This window comes from Elgaria multicarinata, chromosome 22 (assembly GCF_023053635.1).
Source record: "Elgaria multicarinata webbii isolate HBS135686 ecotype San Diego chromosome 22, rElgMul1.1.pri, whole genome shotgun sequence".
In the NCBI taxonomy this organism is placed as follows: Eukaryota; Metazoa; Chordata; class Lepidosauria; order Squamata; family Anguidae; genus Elgaria; species Elgaria multicarinata.
Window position 1 is genome coordinate 5063987 of NC_086192.1, and position 21251 is coordinate 5085237.

Genomic DNA, 21251 nt, shown 5'->3' on the forward strand with positions numbered 1-21251 from the left:
CAGCTTCAAGGGCAGCCCCACGTAGAGCGCGTTGCAGTAATCCAATCTTGAGGTTACCAATGCCTGTACCACCGTGGCCAAGCTATCCCTGTCCAGGAGAGGCTGTAGTTGGCGAACCAACCGGAGATGGTAAAATTTGTAGTGGAGAGCAGTAACCCTTCACTACCTGAGATCTTTTTACCTGGAGATTCCTGGGATCAAACCTGCAACCTTTTGCACAAGAGGCAGGCGCTCTGCTACTGAGCTACTGTCCCTTCCCTGAAGCGAGCATCACAGAGCCACCTCATAGCAGTTCAGATCATGCAGGGCTATTCATCTCGCCCAGCGTTGCGTATACCAGTGCTGGGCTAGACCGCTGAAAGTTTTAGCTTAAAGCTCTGTCTGCCAGTAATTTAAGCCTTCAGAGAGGCATTTCAACTTTATAGAATGGGGAGGGGGGGATACACAGAAGGTGAACTGGTGGCTGGGGAAAGAGGTGTGGCTCTCGGGGGAATGCTAGAGGCCTGGTTTTGGCCCACGGGCCTGAAGTTCCCCACCCTGGTCTACACTGAGAGGTATCAGCTCTCCCGGGTTTTGGGCCAAGAAGGGTCATTTCCATCACTTGATTCTCTTAACTGGAGGTGCCAGGGATTGAACTTGCGACCTTCAGACTGCAAAGGAAATGCTCTGTCACTGAGCTGTGGTGCAGAGGAGGGCCAGGATCTCTTCTTGATCCTCCCAGAGTGCAGGACATGGAATAACAGGCTCAAGTTACAGGAAGCCAGATTCCAGCTGAGCATCAGGAAAAACTTCCTGGCTGTTAGAGCAGTACGATGATGGAGCCAGTTACCTAGGAAGTTGGTGGGCTCTCCCACCCTAGAGGCCTTCAAGAGGCAGCTGGACAACCACCTGTCAGGGATGCTTTAGGGTGGATTCCTGCATTGAGCAGGGGGTTGGACTTGATGGCCTTAGAGGCCCCTTCCAACTCTACTATTCTGTGATTCTAAAAAGGAGAGCAGAGGGTCACTGCAGTTCATCCCTCCCAAGAGATCCTTGTATCTCTTGGGAAGATATGTGTAAGAACACTTGGGGCGTTTAAGAAACAGCAACATACAGGCAGGATAGTACTGGGAATGGGCTTGGAGTGAGGTCTCCGTTCAGTCGTGTTGCCCATCGTATTTGCATTGGGCAAATAGCCCCCTGGCGGGGCACGGGGAGACGGGGCGGGAGATTGTGAAGCACTTGGTGCTGAGTAGAAGCGTAGAAAGGATCTAACAACTGCAGCACGATGAGTGCATGGGTGTCTTCCTGCAGTTCCACCGAGAGCAATAGAAAAATCAGACGAGCATCCCGGATCAGACCAAGGGTCCAGCGTGTGTAGAGTCCTGCTTCCCAGAGTGGCCAGTCTGATGCATCCGGAAAGGCTGTGAACAGGGCAAGGTGGCTACTGCAGTTTGTATTCAGAGGTACGCAGCCCCTAAACTTGGAGGTTTCATTATGTATCCTGGCTACTCATGATTGTATTGCTCGCCCCCTACCATTTACATACCATGTGGCAGTGAGTCCCATGGGTTAACAATGTCCTTTCTTTTGTCTGTCTTGAATCTGCTTTGGATGGATTCAGATAATGGGGATCCATAGAGCAAACACTTACGCAAGCTGCCTGCCTGGCGGTGGTCCTGGTGAGGCATGGTATCGCAGCCTTTTCCAACCTGGCCATGTTGGGTAGGAATGGTGGGAGTTGTAGTCCCACACATCTGTAAGGGGTACCCGGTTGAGAACAGCTGCTGCAGCATTCGTATAACTAATAGCGATCTCTGTCTTCTGAGTTGCGGTCCTTTGTGTAGCCAAAACAGCATGACCCATGTGCAAGAGGGAGGAATCAGGCTTGTGAAACTCAAGAGATTCATAGAATCATAGAATCATAGAATAGCAGAGTTGGAAGGGGCCTCCAAGGCCATCGAGTCTAACCCCCTGCTCAAGGCAGGAATCCACCCTAAAGCATCCCTGACAGATGCTTGTCCAGCTGCCTCTTGAAGGCCTCTAGGGTGGGAGAGCCCACAACCTCCCTAGGTAAATGATTCCACCATCACACTGCTCTAACAGCCAGGAAGTTTTTCCTGATATCCAGCCGGAATCTGGCTTCCTGTAACTTGAGCCCATTATTCCGTGTCCTGCACTCTGGGAGGATCGAGAAGAGATCCTGGCCCTCCTCTGTGTGACAACCTTTGAAGTATTTGAAGAGTGCTATCATGTCTCCCCTCCATCTTCTCTTCTCCAGGCTAAACATGCCCAGTTCTTTCAGTCTCTCTTCATAGGGCTTTGTTTCTAGACCCCTGATCATCCTGGTTGCCCTCTTCTGAACACGCTTCAGCTTGTCTGCGTCCTTCTTGAATTGTGGAGCCCGGATTGCAGAAGTACAGAAGAAGTTGCGGGGGGGGGGGGGAATCCTCGGGGGAACCCCTCACAAAACACAATTGAGCACACTCAGTGGGCACAATCCTGACTGATGGGGGTGACTGGGAAGGAATCAATGAAAGCCATAGAGGAGAAGGGAATGGAAACGGAACGGACCATCTTGGAAGAGGGCATGGCCGGCTAGAGCCCTGACAACGCTGCAACTTTTCGTTGCGAGTTCCACTTTGTGCAGCCCCTAACAATGCAGGAAAAAGCCCAAGGTTATCTCTGCTCCACTTCCCTGGACTTTTCAAGCCGCCTAGCAGGAGGTCAACAGGGGCTTTAAGTAGGCAAAGGACACTTCCCCCGGGGGATACGAGGGCCGGGCTGTGATCCTTTGGGTGGCTGGTGAGCGGCTCCATTCCGTGGTGAGGCTGTCGATCAGCCTTCCCCAACCTGGTGCCCTCCAGTTGTGTTGGATTGCAGCTGCCAGGGTGGCTGGGAATGGTGGGTGTTGCCGTGCAACACATCTGGCAGGTGTCAGGTTGGGGGAGGCTCCGGGAGCTTTTAAGGCAGGAGGCAGCAGCTAGCGGTCCCTGGCTTCCATTGCCAGTCTCTGAGGCACGATGTGCGTGGATGAAGGGGCATCCCACTTTATTGAGGGTGGGGGGTTATTGCCCCTTTCCTCCGCCCCTACTTCATCACAGTGGCTCTCTCGGAAAGCAAATTCCGTATTTCAAGTTCTTTGCCCTTGTCGGTCATGATGCTCACCTCCTCGACCCTGCTGGTTTTGTTTTGCAACGATTTCTTTTCCTGTGCCGTGTTTCCTTCTGTTTGACCTACCTCCCAGGGTGCTTGTGGAGCAATCTTTTCTTAGCAAGTGTAGCAGGAAAACCAGTCGCCTACTCGCGGGAAAGCAGAAGCTGTCACCCGTGTTGGTACGTGCGCGTTCGTCTTCCCTCGTGACGGTTGCAGGCAACATCCCAAGAGCGCTCTGGGCGTTTTCGCTTCTCTGAGGTTTCTTCTAAAAGTCCTTTAAAACAGGGGTTGTCCTAGCAGGCCTTTTCACTGAAAGGGTTTCCCGTTGCTAGAGTTAAGACCAGATCAGATTGCCTGGCAGAACCCAGCTGTGTTGGATCAACAGAAAAGGAAGCAAGTGCTGAAATTAACCCCATGAAGCTGTGCGTTGCCTACTGGTGTGTAAAATCATGCCTGGTGTGGAGAATGTGCAGAGGGAGACCTTTTTCTCCTTCTCCCATAATACTAGAACCTGATGGGGTCATCCTATGAAGCTGATGGGTGAGAGATTCAGGACAGATAAAAGGAAGGGCTTCACACAGCGCAGAGTTAAACTATGGAACTCACTACCACAAGATGTAGTGATGGCCGCCCGTTTGGACGGCTTTAAAAAGGAGGAGGATAAATTCCTGGAGGAGAAGGCTATCAATGAATGAATGAGTGTCAGTCTTTCATTTCTCCCATCTGTAAAATGGGAGCATTGATCTACATCGCACATTCCTGGTGCTGAGGATGAACCACCACAATGTGCTCTGAAGGTCCTTGAGAGGAGAATCCTGGGCAGGCACGGAGGCCCTTTGCTGGTTTGGGGGCTTTCCCCAGCGTCTTTGAGCCCCGTGGTACAACTCAGCCATCTGTGTTACAGAAGTTGGAAGTGATGGACATACTGTCCGAATTAACTAGTCTAGTGGCTAGGGTGACCCAATGAAAAGGAGGACAGGGCTCCTGTATCTTTAACAGTTGCGCAGAAAAGGGAATTTCAACAGGTTTCTTTTGAATGCATGCAGCACCTGTTGAAATTCCCTCTTCAGCACAACAGTTAAACCTGCAGGAGCTATACTAGAGTGACCAGATTTAAAAGAGGGCAGGGCTCCTGCAGCTTTAACTGGTGTGATGAAGAGGGGATTTCACCCGGTGCTGCTTGCATACAAATGGCACCTGCTGAAATTCCCTTTTCAATACAACTGTTAAAGATACAGGAGCCCGGTCCTCCTTTTCATAGGGTCACCCTACTAGTGGCTAACCAAGGAGTGGAGCAGTGAAACGAAATGTTGCTTCTCTTAGGGACGGACTCAGCTTCAACAACCCAATCTACAACAATTGGGAGTTAGGTCAAAATCCTTCCAGTAGACCAGTGGAGGCTGGTGGCTCCGACATCAGTGGGTGTGTGTGAATCTGCTCCAGGTTTCAGTCAGGATCTCCCTTATAGTCCTGACTGGTTCTGATAGAAACCCGGAGCGTATTCACCACCATACTGGATCGGAGCCGCCAGCCTCTACTTAATAAACAGCAAGCACTTCAAACGCTCTCTGTAAAGTGCTTTAGAAATGGTGATGACTAGCCCAATACAAATAACAAGGGAGGCATTTGGTACTGATTCACAACCTCCCCCCACTCCCGGAATTCATCCTCACATTGGGGATAAGCAACGTAGATCACCTGTTCCCGCTTTGTAGATCACCTGTTCCCGTTTTGTAGATCACCTGTTCCCGTTTTGTAGATCGCCTGTTCCCGTTTTGTAGATCGCCTGTTCCCGTTTTGTAGTTCGCCTGTTCCCGTTTTGTAGATCGCCTGTTCCCTTTTTGTAGATCACCTGTTCCTGTTTTGTAGATCGCCTGTTCCCATTTTACAAATAAGGGAGTTGCAAGTCTGATACCCAAGGTAGATTTGTGGCTACTAGACTCTGTCCTGAATGGGGTGCCGGATATTCCAGATCTCGCTGGCTGTCTTCCTAGCTGAAAGTCTCATTTGTGTGGGCCTGGGCTTTCAGCCCGAACCATCCATCCGTAGGCTGTTCGGCAGATGATCGGCAATGATAAATGGATGACAAAGCGGATGGTTCTGTGGCGCACTGGGAGTTTCCCCAAAAGCTTTGGGTTGGGAAATGATGATTCATTTGGTCTTTTTCTGAACTTGCCCTCTGGGTTTGGCGAGGCTTTGCTTTAGAAAGCGCTGCCCGCGGAAGAGACCGAGTGACCCTGGTCCAACTAGCAAGGATTTCAGACAGGTGTTTTCCAGCTATACCTGGAGAAGCCAGGTTTTGAACCCGGGACCTTCTCCGTGCAAAACCTGTGCTCTAGCACTGCGCTACAGCCCTTCATGGTTCTGTAACATCTCCTCTGAGGGCTGACCGAGAGAGATATAAAGGCTTCAAGTGGGGGGGTGGGGGATGGTGTCCCTCCCCCCAAATCCCCAGAAAATCACTGGGGGGGGGGAGAGGAGTTTTTTCTGAGTTTTTCTTTGTTTTCATTTGTTTCTGTTTTCTCCCCAAGGCTTTCTAGGAGGGTCTGCGAGTGTCTGAGTTTAGGCCCTGGGCCAAGACCTGACTAAGGCCACAGCTAGACCTAAGGTTTATCCTGGGATCATCCCGGGATCGCCCCTGCCTGAGCACTGGATCCCCTGTGTGTCACCTAGATGAACAGGTTTGACCCCTGGATGATCCAGGGATAAACCTTAGGTCTAGCTATGGCCTAAGAATCTTAACCTTGGTTTTATTGCCAAACCATGGCTTGCTGTGGGCCAATACGGTTTGGAGAACATGGTTTTGGGCTTGTTCGGCATTGCAAAGCCAGGTTTGTGCCAACTGTGATTCAGTCGCAGCTTCTGAACTGTCGGCCCGTGGTTATGGCCATGGCGCTGCCTTCAGAGGCGGCTGCATCCTGGACATGGGAGTCGACTCACAGGACGGTGAGAGGATGGCAAACCGTAGCTCTAAATAACACCTTGGTTTGGGGCGTGCCAAGCCATGGTTTGGCCTAACGTCTGGACCCATCCTGAGGGCCTCTGGCGTCCATGTTCTGGAGTTGGGAAGGTGTTTAGCCGCCCTGAAGGGGAGGGCTCGGCCGTCTCCTGGGGATTGGCCAGTGGCGACCTGTTGAACAGGCTGTAGAGCTACAAGCTACCATTCAAGGACAGGGATGCACCTTGACCGGCCATTCTAGGAACCCACGTTGGCATGGCAGGTGACTCCCTGGTACGAGTTCGAATCTGAGTCATGTGCCACCTACCTGAGCTGGGCCAGTGAACCTCAACCCACCCAGGCGAGCAGGGAAGTTCGTTCTCCAAGCCATGAGTCGTTTTTTGCAGGCTAAGAGAGAGCTTTGAAAATGGAGGAGGGCGTAAGAGTCACAGGAAGGACGGAATAATGGCGTAATGGCGGGGATGTCTTAGGTGGGTTTTTGTTTCTTGTAGAAGTGGTTCCTTGGCTGTGTCCAGGTTCCACTCTTGTCCACTCCCTTCCTCCACAAAAGTCGCGAGGTAACCTGGGCTGGCTTGCCCTCTTTCAGCCTCACCTTCCATACTACACGGTTAGCCTCGCAACAACCTTGTAATGTCTTCCTCTCTCTGCCACCCCTTTTCTTTCTCTTCCTCTCTTTCTCTCTGCCACCCCTTTTCTTTCTCTTCCTCTCTCTCTGCCACCCCTCTCTCTTCCTCTCTCTCTCTGCCACCCCTCTCTCTTCCTCTCTCTCTGCCACCCCTTTCTCTCCCTCCCTCTCTCCCTCTCTCTCTCTGCCACCCCTTTCTCTCCCTCTCTCCCTCCCTCTCTCTCTCTGCCACCCCCTTTCTCTCCCTCTCTCCCTCCCTCTGCCACCCCCTTTCTCTCACTCCCCCTCTCTCTGCCACCCCCTTTCTCTCTCTCTCCCCCTCTGCCACCCTCTCTCCCCCTCTGCCACCCTCTCTCCCCCTCTGCCACCCCTTTCTCTCCCTCTCTCCCTCTGCCACCCTCTTTTTCTCCCTCTCTCTGCCACCCCTCTCTCCCTCTGCCTCCCTCTCTCCCTCTGCCACCCCTTTCTCTCTCACTCTCCCTCTGCCACCCCCTTTCCCTCTCTGCCACCTTCTCTCTCTGTCACCCCTTTCTCTCTCCCTCTCTTTCTCTGCCACCCTCTCTCCCTGCCACCCCTTTCTCTCTCCCTCTCTCTCTCTGCCACCCTCTCTCTGCCACCCCTTTCTCTCTCACTCTCCCTCTGCCACCCCTTTCTCTCCCTCTCTCCCTCTGCCACCCTCTTTTTCTCCCTCTCTCTGCCACCCCTCTCTCCCTCTGCCTCCCTCTCTCCCTCTGCCACCCCTTTCTCTCTCACTCTCCCTCTGCCACCCCCCTTTCCCTCTCTGCCACCTTCTCTCTCTGCCACCCCTTTCTCTCTCCCTCTCTTTCTCTGCCACCCTCTCTCCCTGCCACCCCTTTCTCTCTCCCTCTCTCTCTCTGCCACCCTCTCTCTCTGCCACCCTCTCTCTGCCACCCCTTTCTCTCTCTCTCCCTCTGCCACCCCCTTTCCCTCTCTGCCCCCTCTCTCTGCCCCCCTCTCTCTCTGCCACCCCTTTGTCTCCTTCTCTGTCTGCCACCCTCTTTCTCTCTCCCCCTCTCTCTCTGCCACCCTCTCTCTCTCCCTCTCTGCCACCCTCTCCCTCTCTGCCACCCCCTTTCTCTCCCTCTCTCCCTGCCACCTTTTCCTCTCCCCCCCCTTCCCTGCCCAGTGGGCTGCTGAGGGAGGGAGGCATCTCCCTTACCACAGGCCTGAACTGGTATCTTGCAGAGGGCTGAGAGCGGCAGGAATTTAGGCAACAGGCACCTGTTGTCCGCCCCCCATTTTAAAGCTGCAAGAAGCCTGTGGCCCAGATCCCATGGGGTGGGTGGGCTCCTTCTCTATAGCACCCTCCCCTGACAGTGAGGATAATGGGAGAATGGCTTGCTTCAGGTGCTGCCGCTGTCCGTAGGGAGATCTGACTTCCCCGAGTTACAGGGCCTTTTTGGTGGTGATGGAATTCTCTCTACAGCAAGATCCACCAAGTCCGCGCAATGGCAGCCGTTTAGGACCTTGCTAAGACTGCAAATGGTTTAGAGGACCGAATGGGGATATATATATATATATTTGACTTGGTTGCTTGAAAAGAAAAGGGGGGTGCGGCAAACTGAGGTGAGGTGATTTATTGATGATTGTTTCTGCTGTCCTGCTGTAAGCTGCTTCTTGAAAGTTTATAGTAGAATTCCACAGTGCAAAGCCTCTTCCTCTCTGAGATTTTTGTTTTCTTCCGTGAGCGAGTTTTTCCCACCTCCCTCGCCCCACCTCGAGAGCTAGTTTGTCTTCTTCCTGAGAGATCCAGAGTTCAGTTCTTCAGGAACATGGGTATCGTCAAGGATTTCTGGATTCCATGACCCGTACCTACAAGTGCATGGTGTTTTGCATTCTCAGAAACGTAGCCTTTATTTTTTGAAATCAAACCCAAGTAACTAGCCCTTAAGACTGCGGAAGGAGGTTTGGAAAATTCCTGGTATTAAATCTGAGAAGCCAAAGCGGAAGCCTGAGACGAATTTGTAATAGGGTTGTGGCTTTGCTTTCCTGCATAATCCCTGCGTTGTCTTGTCTAGAGAATAAAGGATGAATAAAACAGCAAATGCATACAGGTTTGCATAACGTAGAGGAACGCGGCTTGCGGAATGCAGCTCTTTGGTTCGCTCTGTCATGTGGTTTTCGACTCTCTGGAACGCAGTTGCGTAATCCTGCAAAGGACCAGTGCCTTCTGTTTCCTCACCCACCAACCCTCTCTATGCCGCCTGCAAAACTGAGATCCCAGACCCCTCCCGCTTCTGTCTGGGTTTTTGGGATTATGGATTGGCCGGGCAGACGTCCCGGTGACGTGTTCTGTGTCGCCTGCGTGGAGGGAGGGGAGGCACGGCAGCCCTGCTTTGGTGGCTGGCTGCTGTCCAGCTGACCTGTCGTGTTGCGTTCCAAAGTGTGCATCAGGGAGGCACGTGCTTGAGGACTAGCACCCCCCCACACACACACCCTCCGCCCACATGGTGTTTTCAACGGAGGTTTTTTTTTCTACAGCCTCTTGCGGTTGAGTGATTTGCTCAGCTCGGCTGCTTCGCAACTCTCTGGCTATTTGTTGGGGGGGGGGCGTTCACCATTTGAAGCATTGCAGGGCTGATGTGCAAAGATGGCTAGGGCCAGTGAAAGGCGCCAAAAAGCTCCTGCCATATGTGCAGGGGGCGGTCCGCCCCTGAATGCCAGACGCTGGGGTCGTAAAACAAGGAGGCTGTATCCTTCCTGTCCTAATAAGCTAGCCCCTGTTAGAAACAGGAGACTGGGCAAGGAGACGGATATTGTTGGACAGGGACCATAAAGAAAAGATTGAATCAGTTTAGGGCATACGGTATAGACACAGTTATCGTGTAGAATGAAACCTCCACGTTCAGGGGCAGTGTAACTTTGAACAGATACCAGCATACACTCTGACATACCCTGTTTTGGAGGGGATCTGTCACTGGCAAATTAACTCTTTATTTTTCCTCTTTTGGGGATAATTTTGGGGATGTGTTTTTTTTTTTAAAAAAAAATGGGGACCAGCTAGAGGAGTAGTCGTAGTAGCTGCAATTATTATTAATAATAATGTATTGTTATTATTATTCATTAATATTTTAATGTATGAGTTTCCCTGTGACCGAAGCTCTCGGGACACCATACATAATAAAACCAATAATAAAACCAATTATAAAACACACTAAGCAATCTTAAAAAAAACGTTTAAAAGCAGAAACAATAATTTAAGATAATTTTAAAATACGTTCATATTCAAGCAGCTAAAACATGGGAAAGGGTTATTTTCAAATGTAGCATTAAACATATCATTAGAAGGAAAACAAGTAGCAGTGCAGCATTCTTTTAAAAGCCTGGGCTGGCGCTGAATCATCAGCCAAGTAGGCGCTAGGCAAACTCCTCTTGGAAAGGCATTCCACACTTTGTGGGCCACTGCAGAAAAGGCCCTGCTCACGAGTACCCCCACCCCCACATCTCAGTATATGAGAGTCTCTGAACAGGGCCTCAGATGACGATCTCAGGCAGAGGTAAGCAACATGGAACCTCTGGGCACCAAGAGGCAGCTGGACAGCCATGTGTCAGGGATGCTTTAGGGTGGATTCCTGCATTGAGCAGGGGGTTGGACTAGATGGCCTTGTAGGCCCCTTCCAACTCTGCTATTCTATGAATATGACCCCTTGGTGCCTATGTCCCGATTTTTATTTAGAAACTATTTTTGTATCTTCTTACTTGCAGCTGGGAATGCTCCAAAGCAAAGTTGAGAGCCTCTAGCTGTTGCCTCTCTTAATTTCCCACGAATACCTTTGGGTACGTTACTTATACTTACCAATGGGAGCCAATTTATGGTGGTGCTCAGGACAGTTTCTCAAATGTTCAAATGTGCACATTGGCCCAAAAAATTGCCCACCCCTTATCTCAGATAATACAATGGGGATAGAGGTTCTCCTACCCAAGAGGCCTCCAAGAGGTAGCCGGACAGCCATCTGCCAGGGATGCTTTAAGGTGGATTCCTGCATTGAGCGGGGGTTGGACTAGATGGCCTAAGAGGCCCCTTCCAACTCTACGATTCTATGATTCTATAACTTTTCGCCATGTTCCAGCGCCCTCCCTTGTACAGTCAAACATCTGAATGCGCACATCTTGATCGATGCGTGTGCATAAGGATGCATGTTCGAGCACGCCAGTGCTCTACGTAATGCGCAACCCACCATCCACATTGTGATGCCTGTCATCACAAGTAGTGATGCCTGTTGTGACAAGTAGGGACGAGGGTTTGGTTCGCATTTTAACTGCTACACCACACCAGGGCCGGATCTACACTACTGCTTTAAAGCGCTTTATAACAGTTTTGTAGCGCTTTAAAGCAGTTAAAGCGCTTTATAACTGTCATAAAGCGCTTTAAAGCAGTAGTGTAGATCCTGCCCAGCACTCTATCCACTACACCACACTGTTCTAACGTCCTAGGTGGAGTAGTGAGATGTGAGAAGTACATTCAGACAGTGGTGTAGTGGAGGAAGGAATGCAGGGAACGCGGGTTTTTTTTCCTTCCCAGAGCAGAAACGTTGGCAGGATCTCCCAGAGAGCCAAGAGGAACCACCCTTGACAACTGCATGAGGTGATAACGAGGCTTTCAAGTTTTACTGTAGCTTGTGTCCGATTTGCACAGAGGAAATTGTAGAGTGAGGGAAATGATCGAGCAGAGAGGCGCAACTCTGGGGTTCCTGTTTTACACTAACAGTTTAAACGGCAACACTCGTTTGCACGATGGTTTGCATTTCCAACCGGTTGCATTTCGGCTGGTTGGAAGTCTTTTGTTACAGCCGGTGTGTTGTACGAGTTGAACCCATGCATTCAGAAATAAACTCCACTGAAATGTCAGTGGAGCTCCTCATGGGACTGTGGTCGTGATCCATCAGCTTAATTGTGCCATTGTATTAGTGGTTTTCCCCCCCTTTGTCTTTTGATGTCTGTGTTTTATGATGGAGGTTTTAACCAATCCTTTGAGTTTACATAATTGAAAGCCAGGATATGTAGTCATCTGTCTCCTGGGGTGGGTGGGGATGGCTATGGATTCTCCTAGGGGTGGGTGGGAGTGGTTTCTCTGGGGGGCATGGCTTGGGATTCTCTTTGGGGTGTGGCTATAGGACTGTCATGATGAGATCCTGCACTGTATACATACACCTGCACACACAGAGGGCCGGTGCCAGGCTTTTTTGCGCCCTAGGCAAGGTGAGCTGCGTTCACCCCCCCCACTGTACCCCCCACGCGGAGACAGGCGGAGATGGAGGCCGCGTATTCACCCCCCCAGCGTCCCAGCTTGGCTTTGGCTGGGCAGGCCCAGTTGAAGCCAAGCCGGGATGCTGGGGGTGGGTGGACGAACGTGGAGCCGCCCGTTGCCCCCCTCCCCCAGCGTCCCAGCTTGGCTTCGGCTGGGCGGGCCCAGCTGAAGCCAAGCCAGGATGCTGGGGTGGGGGGCGGAATGGTGGCTTAGGAACGGCGCGTCTGGAAGCTGCCCTCGCTCGGCCAGAGCGGCTCGGGGAGTGGTAGGGCGACTTCAGGGCGCGGTGTTCGGCACCCCCCCTTCACCCCCAGCCGAAGCCAAGGCGGGACACTAGGGTGGGGGTGGGGCGAATGGACGGCTCCACATTCGCACCCCCCACCAGCATCCTGGCTTGACTTCGGCTGGGCCCACCCAGCCGAAGCCAAGCCAGGATGCTGGGGTGGGGGGCGGAAGGGCGGCTTAGGAACGGCGCGTCCGGAAGCGGCCCTCGCTCGGCCAGAGCGGCTCGGGGAGTAATAGGGCGACTTCAGGGCGCGGCGTTCGGCACCCCACTTACCTTGGCGCTCTAGGCGGCCACCTGACTGGCCTCTATGGCAGTGCCGGCCCTGCACACACACACCCTGGCAACACCCAATATTTGTAGCATGTGCTTTGTTTTCCCAGTAATACGTATAATCTGAGTTTGAGCAAAAGTATTATAAATCTGCCCCCTTTCTTGTACCCCATATATATCATCAGTTAGTTTTGACTTCATGGCACGTTCGCGTCGCATACTCACGCAGTTTCGATATTATTGAGATTTATATTTTGCGTCACGTATTGGTGCTGCAACGATTCTATGTGAGATCACTTCTGGGCGTGCCAATATATTGCTTTTTTTAAAAAATCCCACCCTTGCGTCACTGGTTTGAATTTTCCTGAGCACGGACAGACCGGATGGAGAAAGTGGCTTTAGTTTTAGTCGCAACGTTTGTTGTTTCATGGCGAAAGAGCGGAGCGTGTATCAGATGGCACCCTATGGGAAACAGCCCCGGGGGGTGATAACCTCTTCCGTGCTGATGGATGGCTGTGTTTGGAGGCTTGCACCTGTGTGGTGAGGCTCCTGCATAAGGTGTGGCCTTCACCAGGTAGCACCTGCTGTGTGTGGGTGCATGCTTTGTTTTAATACTTTGTTTTTTAATGGATTTCTACGCTTGCATTCATACAAGGCTATTCTGATTCTATTGCTTTTAAGGCAGGAGAGGGCAGAAGCTAGACTGGGATCAACTGGTAAATCTCTAGGTCATTTGTAGTGGATCAGCGAAGGACTCCAGCCCCCAGGGAGTAGCAAATTTTGAGTATAAATTAGACCAGTGGTTCCCAAAGTGGGCAGTGGGATTGCATAGGGGGGCGTCAATAAGCAAGGGGGCCTCTTAACGCCTCTCCAGAAGGTCTTAAAACCCAGGGACATTTTTATGGGAGAAGGTAGTTTGGTCCCAAGCCATATAGGGGAAGAATCCACACATGTATTAATACTGTTTAAGAAGAGTCCTTTTAACAGCGAATTGAAATATTTCAGAAGCACCAAAACGCTAATGAAGAGACATACCCTGCTTGGTGTGCCCTGCCACGCCGGCTGCAAAACAGAGGCGTTCGCTCTCTTTTCCCTCCCTCCCTCGGCAAGCCTGCGGTGCAGCGGATGCTTCGGATTTTGAATAAATATTCAATTAATTGTTACTGTTTTGAATTTTATTGCTATAATATTCCTTAGTGGGTGGTTGAAAACCACTATTCTGAATAATGATTTTTATAGTGTAGGGTAGGAGGCACTGGGCGTGAGTTTGTGGAACCAAGGGGGCGGTTACCCAAAAAAGTTTGAGAACCACTGAATTAGACAGTTGGAATCCCTGATCTGCAGTAACTTTGGGGCTAAAACAGATACAACTGTAAGGAAGCCATCCCGTGGCCCCTAGACAGTGTCCAAGGGGACATACGATACATTGGATTCCCAAGGTCGGAATCCGGGATATGTCCCCCACCCGTGCCCCCTCCCCCTTACAGCTGGCCTGGAAAGAGCCACACCGGCTGCCTCTCTGAGGTTGGGAATGTGGTCATGGAGAGGGGGAGAACAGGGGCATTACGGTGGGGAGGGGAGGGCCTTGATGTCCGGAAGAAATGCTTTTGCTAGACGGGCAAAAAAAAAAAAAAAAGCCCGTCTAGCGAAAATGCAGGGCGGGAGGACAAAGAGGCGAAGATCACTTCCACTGCTCCTTCTGCTCTATGCTGGATGTTTGTAAGCCTCTGAGTTTGGGAGCTTTATCCTATGCATGTTTAGACAGAAAATGATGCAATCCTATGCATGCTTAGACCGAGGGAAAGTTCTGAGTTCCCAGCATTCCCATGCAGAGGTCTAGGCTCTAAATTTGTGTCTAGCTACCACTTCCTTTCTTTGTTACTTTAGAGTAGGCACAGCCCCTCCCATAAGGATCTTGAAAACTCCCCCTACTGCCCACACTGGGGTCCTGATCCAGATAGGTGTACTTGCACCTACTCTAGAGTAAGAATGAAAAGCAGTGGCCAGCTCAACACACGTTTAAAGTCGCTTTTCATTCTTACGAAGTGGTTCCCATAAACCTCAGGCCCATCCTTCTTTGGTTTAGGGAAACATTCCCAATTTTTCGAGGGTTGATGTAAAATTTGCAGAAATTTCTGTCTGTGAGCGAGAGTGACTTCCCCCCCCCCCGTTCTTTGTGCGTAAAGGGAATTGACTGGACAAAATGCCATTTTGGGAAACGCGTCTTATTCATTACAGCAGCCCGGTAAATAACCCTCCCCAAATTAGTAGCCCGGTTGGCATTTGGCAGAGGAAAGGCAGAGAGCGGTGTTTCTGTGCTGGGTGTGGAGGAGAGGGCTTCCCTTCTCTGGTGGCTCGCTTGGTTTCTATGCTGGGCCCAGAGGAGGGATGGTAAATTCTGTCCCTCCTCTGCCCGCCTCCATGCACTTCCTGGTTACCTCTGGCTACCAGGCTAGTGCTTAATTGCAAGGCTGAATATCAGGAGATAGCTTGCAAAGAGGGAGCTTTTGTATTTATCTGGCCCGAGACCTGTGGCTGGCCAAGATTTGTTGTTGCTGTGACCCTTTCTCTCCCCCACTCCATGCCTCAGAGGGAGGGGCCGTGGTCTTCTGACACTTCATTGAGTGTGGGATCTGGCACAATGGTGCAAGGTGAGCCCTGGCTTTCCCCTACAGCGGAGGGGTGGGGCAGGAACTCTTCCCCGCTGAACTAACCTCAGATGTTCAGAAGCCGGCAAGATTTGCCACATGCGTATCCAAGAATCTCCAGGCCTCAGAGCAGCATCAGGGAAAGTCCCGGCCGTTCTCAGGTGCTTCTGAAATCACCCCGGCATTGCCGAAAGACTTCATGCTTCTTTGGTCAAGGAAGACGAGCAGGGCGCCACCGGATTCCATGCTGTTACCAGAGCAAATCACGCACTCCCCAGCAGTGAGCTGGCAAATGCATTTGTCGATCCATTTTGGAGTTCCTAACGCATTCGTTGCTTTTGCGCGTTCCCACTGGAGAGATGCGCCACTTCCTGTTCCATGCCGTCGCCAGAAGTACGGACGGAGGATGTGCGAGTCGCCGTCCGCCTCCACCGTCCGCACTCCCTCCTAAAGTGCAAGGGGAAGGGCAGAATTTCAGCCAATTCCCCCCCACCCCGAGTGTTTTACCGATTTGCACGAAATGCAGTTTGGAGGTTAATGTTTGGACACTGTTACGTGATGTGCTCTCATTAGACCCATGTACAAACTTGCACACGTTCCAACGAGACCTACACCCGCTTATAAGGAATCTTTAGACATTGGCAACAGAGCGTCTGTGGCTAAGTAAGGCGATTCTTACTCAAAAGAAATCTACGCCATTGAACAGGATAACACCACAATGGCACATTTATTGCAGTTCAAACAGATACAAATGCACAAGCTAGTTTGGGGGAAATTAGCTGAGCAAGTGGAGGATTAGAAGTAGTTTCAAGACTGAAAAATAGACTTTCTGAGACTTAGAGCACACACCCACAAAGCAGGGGAAAGAGGAGGGGGGGAGATCCCTAAAAGCAATGTACCTTTCCCTGGGCTGAAGCTCTTTCCTGTAGACATAAACTGGTGAGCATTGCAACTCCTGGTCTCAGGTGGAGAAGAAAGAAGGAGCAGGAGCCTTCCCTCTCGGAGGACAGACTCAGCAAATTTGGCAGCAGTGTGTGGCACCTTACCCGGTGGGAGGGGGGGGTAAGGCACCTAGTGGTTTCAGCAGCACGGCCTTTGGGAAGAATGGACCTGACTCTCAAAACCTGAGGGTTTTTATATGATCTAAATCAGTGGTTCCCAAACTTTTTCGGGTAACCGCCCCCTTTGTTCCACAAACTCATGCCCAGTGCCCCCTACCCTACGCTATAAAAATCATTATTCAGAATAGTGGTTTTCAAGGAAGATAATAGCAATAAAATTCAAAACAGTAACAATTAATGGAATATTTATTCAAAATCCGAAGCACCCGCTGCACCACAGGCTTGCCGAGGGAGGGAGGGAAAAGAGAGCGAACGCCTCTGTTTTGCACCCAGCATGGCGGGGCACACCAAGCAGGGTCTGTCTCTTCATTACGGTTTTGGTGCTTTTGAAACATTTCAATTCACCGTTAAAAGGACTCTTCTTAAACGGTATTAATACATGTGTGGATTCTTCCCCTATATGGCTTGGGACCAAACTACCTTCTCCCATAAAAATGTCCCTGGGTTTTCAGACCTTCTGGAGAGGCGCTTCTCGGAAAAGACCACCTCGAGCGCCCCCCTTCCGCCCCTTTGCCTCTTAGCGCCCCTCTGCTGTCCCCTTGCCTCTTAACGCACCCCTGTGCAATCCCACCGCCCCCTTTGGGAACCACTGATCTAAAGAAAAGCAGTGACATCACTGCTCATAAGCACTGGAAGTGATGCTACTTGCTATGGGAGAGAGAGACATAACCAAAGAGGGTGTTTGGGGATGAGCAACACAGTAATCCGGGCGAGGCCGTGCCACGCCGTCCTGTTTTGGGCGCCCGCAGTTTGAGAAGGATATTGGCAGCCTGGGAGACGTCCAAGTGAGGATGACCAAGATGGCGGAAAGGCTTGGAAACCAGGTCCTCTAGGGAAAGGTGGAAAGAGTTGGGTCTGTTTAGCCTGGAGGAGCGGTGATTACGGGGCGATAGGAGAGCCATCTCCAAACGTTTAAATGGCCGTCACAAAAGTGATGGAGCAACTCTGGTTTCCTGTAGTTTGAGAGGTAGGATCCAAATGGACCAGTTCAAATTGCGAGAAAGAGGGTTTTGACTAAGCGTTCGGAACAAGCGACGGACTCCGATGCCAGTCGGGCGGTGAATCCGCTCCGGGTTTTAGTCAGCATCTTGGATAGCTCCTCTAGAGTTCTGACTGAAACCTGGAGCGGATTTACCGCCCCACGGACATCGGAGCTGGCAGTTTCCACTAGGAACAACTTCCTAAGAGTATGAGCTGTTTGACAGAGGAACACCCGGATTTGGAAGATATTGGACTCTTCTCGATTAGAGGTTTTTAAGCAGAGGCTGAATGGCCGCCTATCAGGGGGGTTGTAGCGGTGGATTTCCTGCATAGGTGAGGGGGTTGGACTGGATGACCTTTTGAGATCCCTTCCAGCTCTATGCAAGGTCTGCACAATGAGGCCCAAGGTCATGGAATGTGCTGCAACAGTACATCGGGGCTGGGCTACTTCAAAGACTGCTTTCTCTCGTATGAACCCTCCCACACCTTTTGATCACATCTTTGAAGCTCTGCTCTGTAACCCCTGGCTGTCCGACATACGGAGAGCAACTATGCGAGACGGGTGCTTTTTGGTGGTGGCCCCTAAATTGTCCAACTCCCTTCCTGTGGGGGACTCAACTCCTTCTGTAGTCAGGTTTGGAAAGCAGGATAGGACGCTACTATTTGACAGGGGGGATTTGGGGATCGTAGACCTGCGTCTTGTCTCGCTTTTTGTACTGCTGTTTGTTTTCACAATGCATCTGTTAAGTATTTAATTGTATTGTTCTGTGTTGTTTTTAAAGCTGCCTCACGGATCCCACTTCAGGGAAAGGCGGGGCTATAAATCTCTTTAACTGTAAGGTTTTATCTGGCAAGACAAGACACCCAGGCCTCATTTATCTGCTTCAATCGGTGTGTGGTCAAAGCAAAGGGCAGGCCAATGACTATGACTACAAAAAACTACGAGGCCGGGATGAATTCTTTGGCAGCAGGGAGGAACCGGTTTTGCAGGTCCGCTTTCTCCTTCAGGGGAAAAAATCACTGTAAGGCACAGGCCTGGCTGAGTTTAATCTGAAGGAGTTCTAATGAATGCCTCTGGGCTTATGCAGAGTGCTGCTGCTATGTGAAGCTGCCTTAATCCAAGCCAGCCTCCTGTCTTCATTTTTATTTTGTTCGCCTTATTCCATGATGCATCCGGCGTGCACCATTGGTGCCGTTGATGTATTTACTGTGCTTTTGAACCACCCAATAACCAGAGTTCTCTGGGCAACGTACAACACACTGATCAGCCCAGACACAGACAAATACAAACGAATAAAAAGCCGTGCAGGAAGGATGTAAAGTAAAACCAGCCGCCCCAAATAAAAGAAATACAACATCAGAAAACCAAATTTCAGCCAGCGGCAGAATACATGAATAAAAGCAACAAACGCAGGTCTTAAACTTGCCTGGGAGAATAAAAGGGTCTTTGCCTGGTGCTGAAGAGAATAAAGTCAGCGTCCAGGTGAGCCTCCCTGGGGAGAGTGTCCCATAAACACGGTGCCACCACTGAAAAGGCCTGCTCTCTTTTGGCAGGGGTGGGAGGGGGTCCGGACAACGTTTGGGAACTATTCGATTAAAAAATGAGCTGTGAACATTTTTGTTGGAATCTACCGTATTTCTTCGATTCTAAGACGCAGGTTTTCCCCCCATATAAACATCTCTAAAAACGGGGCGCGTCTTAGAATCGCGGGCGCGTTTATTATTTCTTAGAATCAAAGCTCTCTCTTTTTTTTCCTGTACTGAAATTAGCGTGCGTCTAACAATCGAAGAAATGCGGTATATTGAATAAAGGGATAAAGACAGGGCAGAAATGCTTCCATTTCTATTGATGGCTCTTGTCCTTCCCCTTTCTCTCTCTCCTCTCTCTCTCTCTTTTTCCTTCCTGCGTTCCCCCTTTTCCCCTCCTTTCCAGAGGAAAATGAGAAGCGTGACAAGCTGATCCTGGAACGCGAACAGGAGCAGAAGACGACCAGCGCACCAAGGGTTAACCACGCCATTCACCCCGAGGACCTCCGCCATGAAACCGCGGCGGCCCCCTTGCCTCTGCCTGCTCCGGCTCCTCCCCCGCCTCCCCCTCCCCCACTGGCAGCCCCCATCTCGGTCATCCCCATCCCCGTGGTCAGCGCCCCCCCTCAGCCGAGGGTCCAGAGCACCTTGTCTCCCCCCCTCATCCAGCGCCACCTCATTAGCACGCCGGGCCTCGGCAAGGACCCCCCGCTGGTGGCGCCCGTGATCCAGAAGGCCTCCGGCCCGCTCCTTCCGGACGTCAAGCCCCCCGTGCCCTCTTCCGGCAGCCCGAGCCAGCTGCCGCACTACGCCACGCCCGTCCTGGCCATCCCCCAGCACCACATGGTCCAGAAACCGATCCAGCCCCAACCGCTGCCTCACCAGCCGCTGCAGCCGCACCAGGTTCCCCCTCAGCCCCTCAGCGTCAAGCTGGCGCCGTCGGAGGACGCCAAACCGAGCGAGCAGAAGAAGCGACCCGGAGGGTGAGTGGCCCCTGCGCAAACAGGCCGGACTCAGAAACCCCCTTCTGCGGCTTCGTTTCCCCACCCCCACCCCCAAAAGCAAGGGAAGAGTCAGTTAAGGCAAAGAAACCGAGGGACCATTCACACAACGCGCTGACCCACACTCAACGTTAAAGCATGGGTTGTTCGTCGGAACGTGGGTTGGCGTGTCGGCTGGAAGCAGCCTGCTTGCCGCACGGTAGGTTATCGTGTTTTCCGGACCCAGCCAGTGTGGCTTGTTAACCGACAGCAAACCACGGTTTCTCAAGGTGGCTGTTTTGAGAAAAATGACCCACACCGTATTGGTTAACAAGCCACCCTGGCTGCGTTCAGGCAGCGCTATAACCTGTGGTTCAACAAACAACGGTTCGAAACGACCCACGCCGAACCTTGGTTTGCGTGTTGTGTGAACAGCCCCACGGGCCCTGTCCTTGGCGCTTGCTGACAAATTGGCCTCCACGTACTCACAATTTGCCTTGGTCGACATTGGGGTGGGTGGGGGGGATGTGTGTCCAGGAAGGAATTCAACAGGTGCAGCACCTTCCCCAATCCAGTGGTGCAGGCAGGTGTTTTGAATCGAGCGGGAAACCTCTGACCTTCGAGATGCTGTTGGGCTCCCAACTTCCATCAGCCCCAGCCAGTGTGGCCAAGGAGCAGAGAGGAGGATGGGAGTTGTAGGCCAGTAACATTACTGGCTTAGGTAAATGGCGCAGCCCACATAGGGCTGCGAGGTCTCCAGATTTGGCCTGAGATGTGTAGGATATTTGCTGTCATCCGTCCACCTCATCTACCTTTCCCCAACCCTGACCACCTTCGAAATGAGCTGCAACTTTCCCAACTCACAGCTGATCTAACCCAGTATTGTTTACTCTGACCGGCAGCAGTTCTCCAGGGCCTCCTTGCAGAGAAAACTTCCCCCCATCACTTGCGACATAAAATCCCTTTGGAACAGGAGATGCCAGGGATCGAACCGGGGTGTGTGTGTGTGTCTTTTCCTGAGCTATGGCGTCTTTCCCACATCTTCTGGGAAAAGGTAGCAATCTGAGGGCGAGGATTAGAATTGAGGGAAGGGGCAGGCTATTTTCTGCTTTTACGGGTGCTTTTTTTTAAAAAGATGATTTTTGAAAGGGATTTATGTCAGCCTTGTACTTAAGGATTAGTTGCCACAGGTGACAAGAGATTGCAGGTAGGTGAGTACATGGAATGGGATCCTGGTGAGTGCATCTGGCTGGTGGGAGAAGGATGGAGCACACTTCCCCCTCCTCTACACCGAGGAAAGGATCCAAGTGGGCTGTTGGAGGAGGGATGGAGTTTTCCACGCCTCCTGTCATGTTTGTTTGTTTATTTATTTATTTATTTATTACATTTATATACCGCCCCACAGCCGAAGCTCTCTGGGCGGTTTACAACAATTAAAAATAGTTAACAT

At 51.4% G+C, this 21251-nt stretch overlaps 1 protein-coding gene across 2 annotated transcripts in view; it reads left to right on the forward strand.

Annotated features, from left to right (window-relative positions):
- The window catches only part of MNT (MAX network transcriptional repressor), a 94232-nt gene that overhangs the window by 12316 nt on the left and 60665 nt on the right, over positions 1-21251 (forward strand). For both annotated transcript variants that reach the window (XM_063146842.1, XM_063146841.1), the window contains exon 2: positions 19228-19804. In XM_063146842.1, the coding sequence (XP_063002912.1) occupies positions 19228-19804 (577 nt within the window). The remainder of the gene's footprint in view (positions 1-19227; positions 19805-21251) is intronic.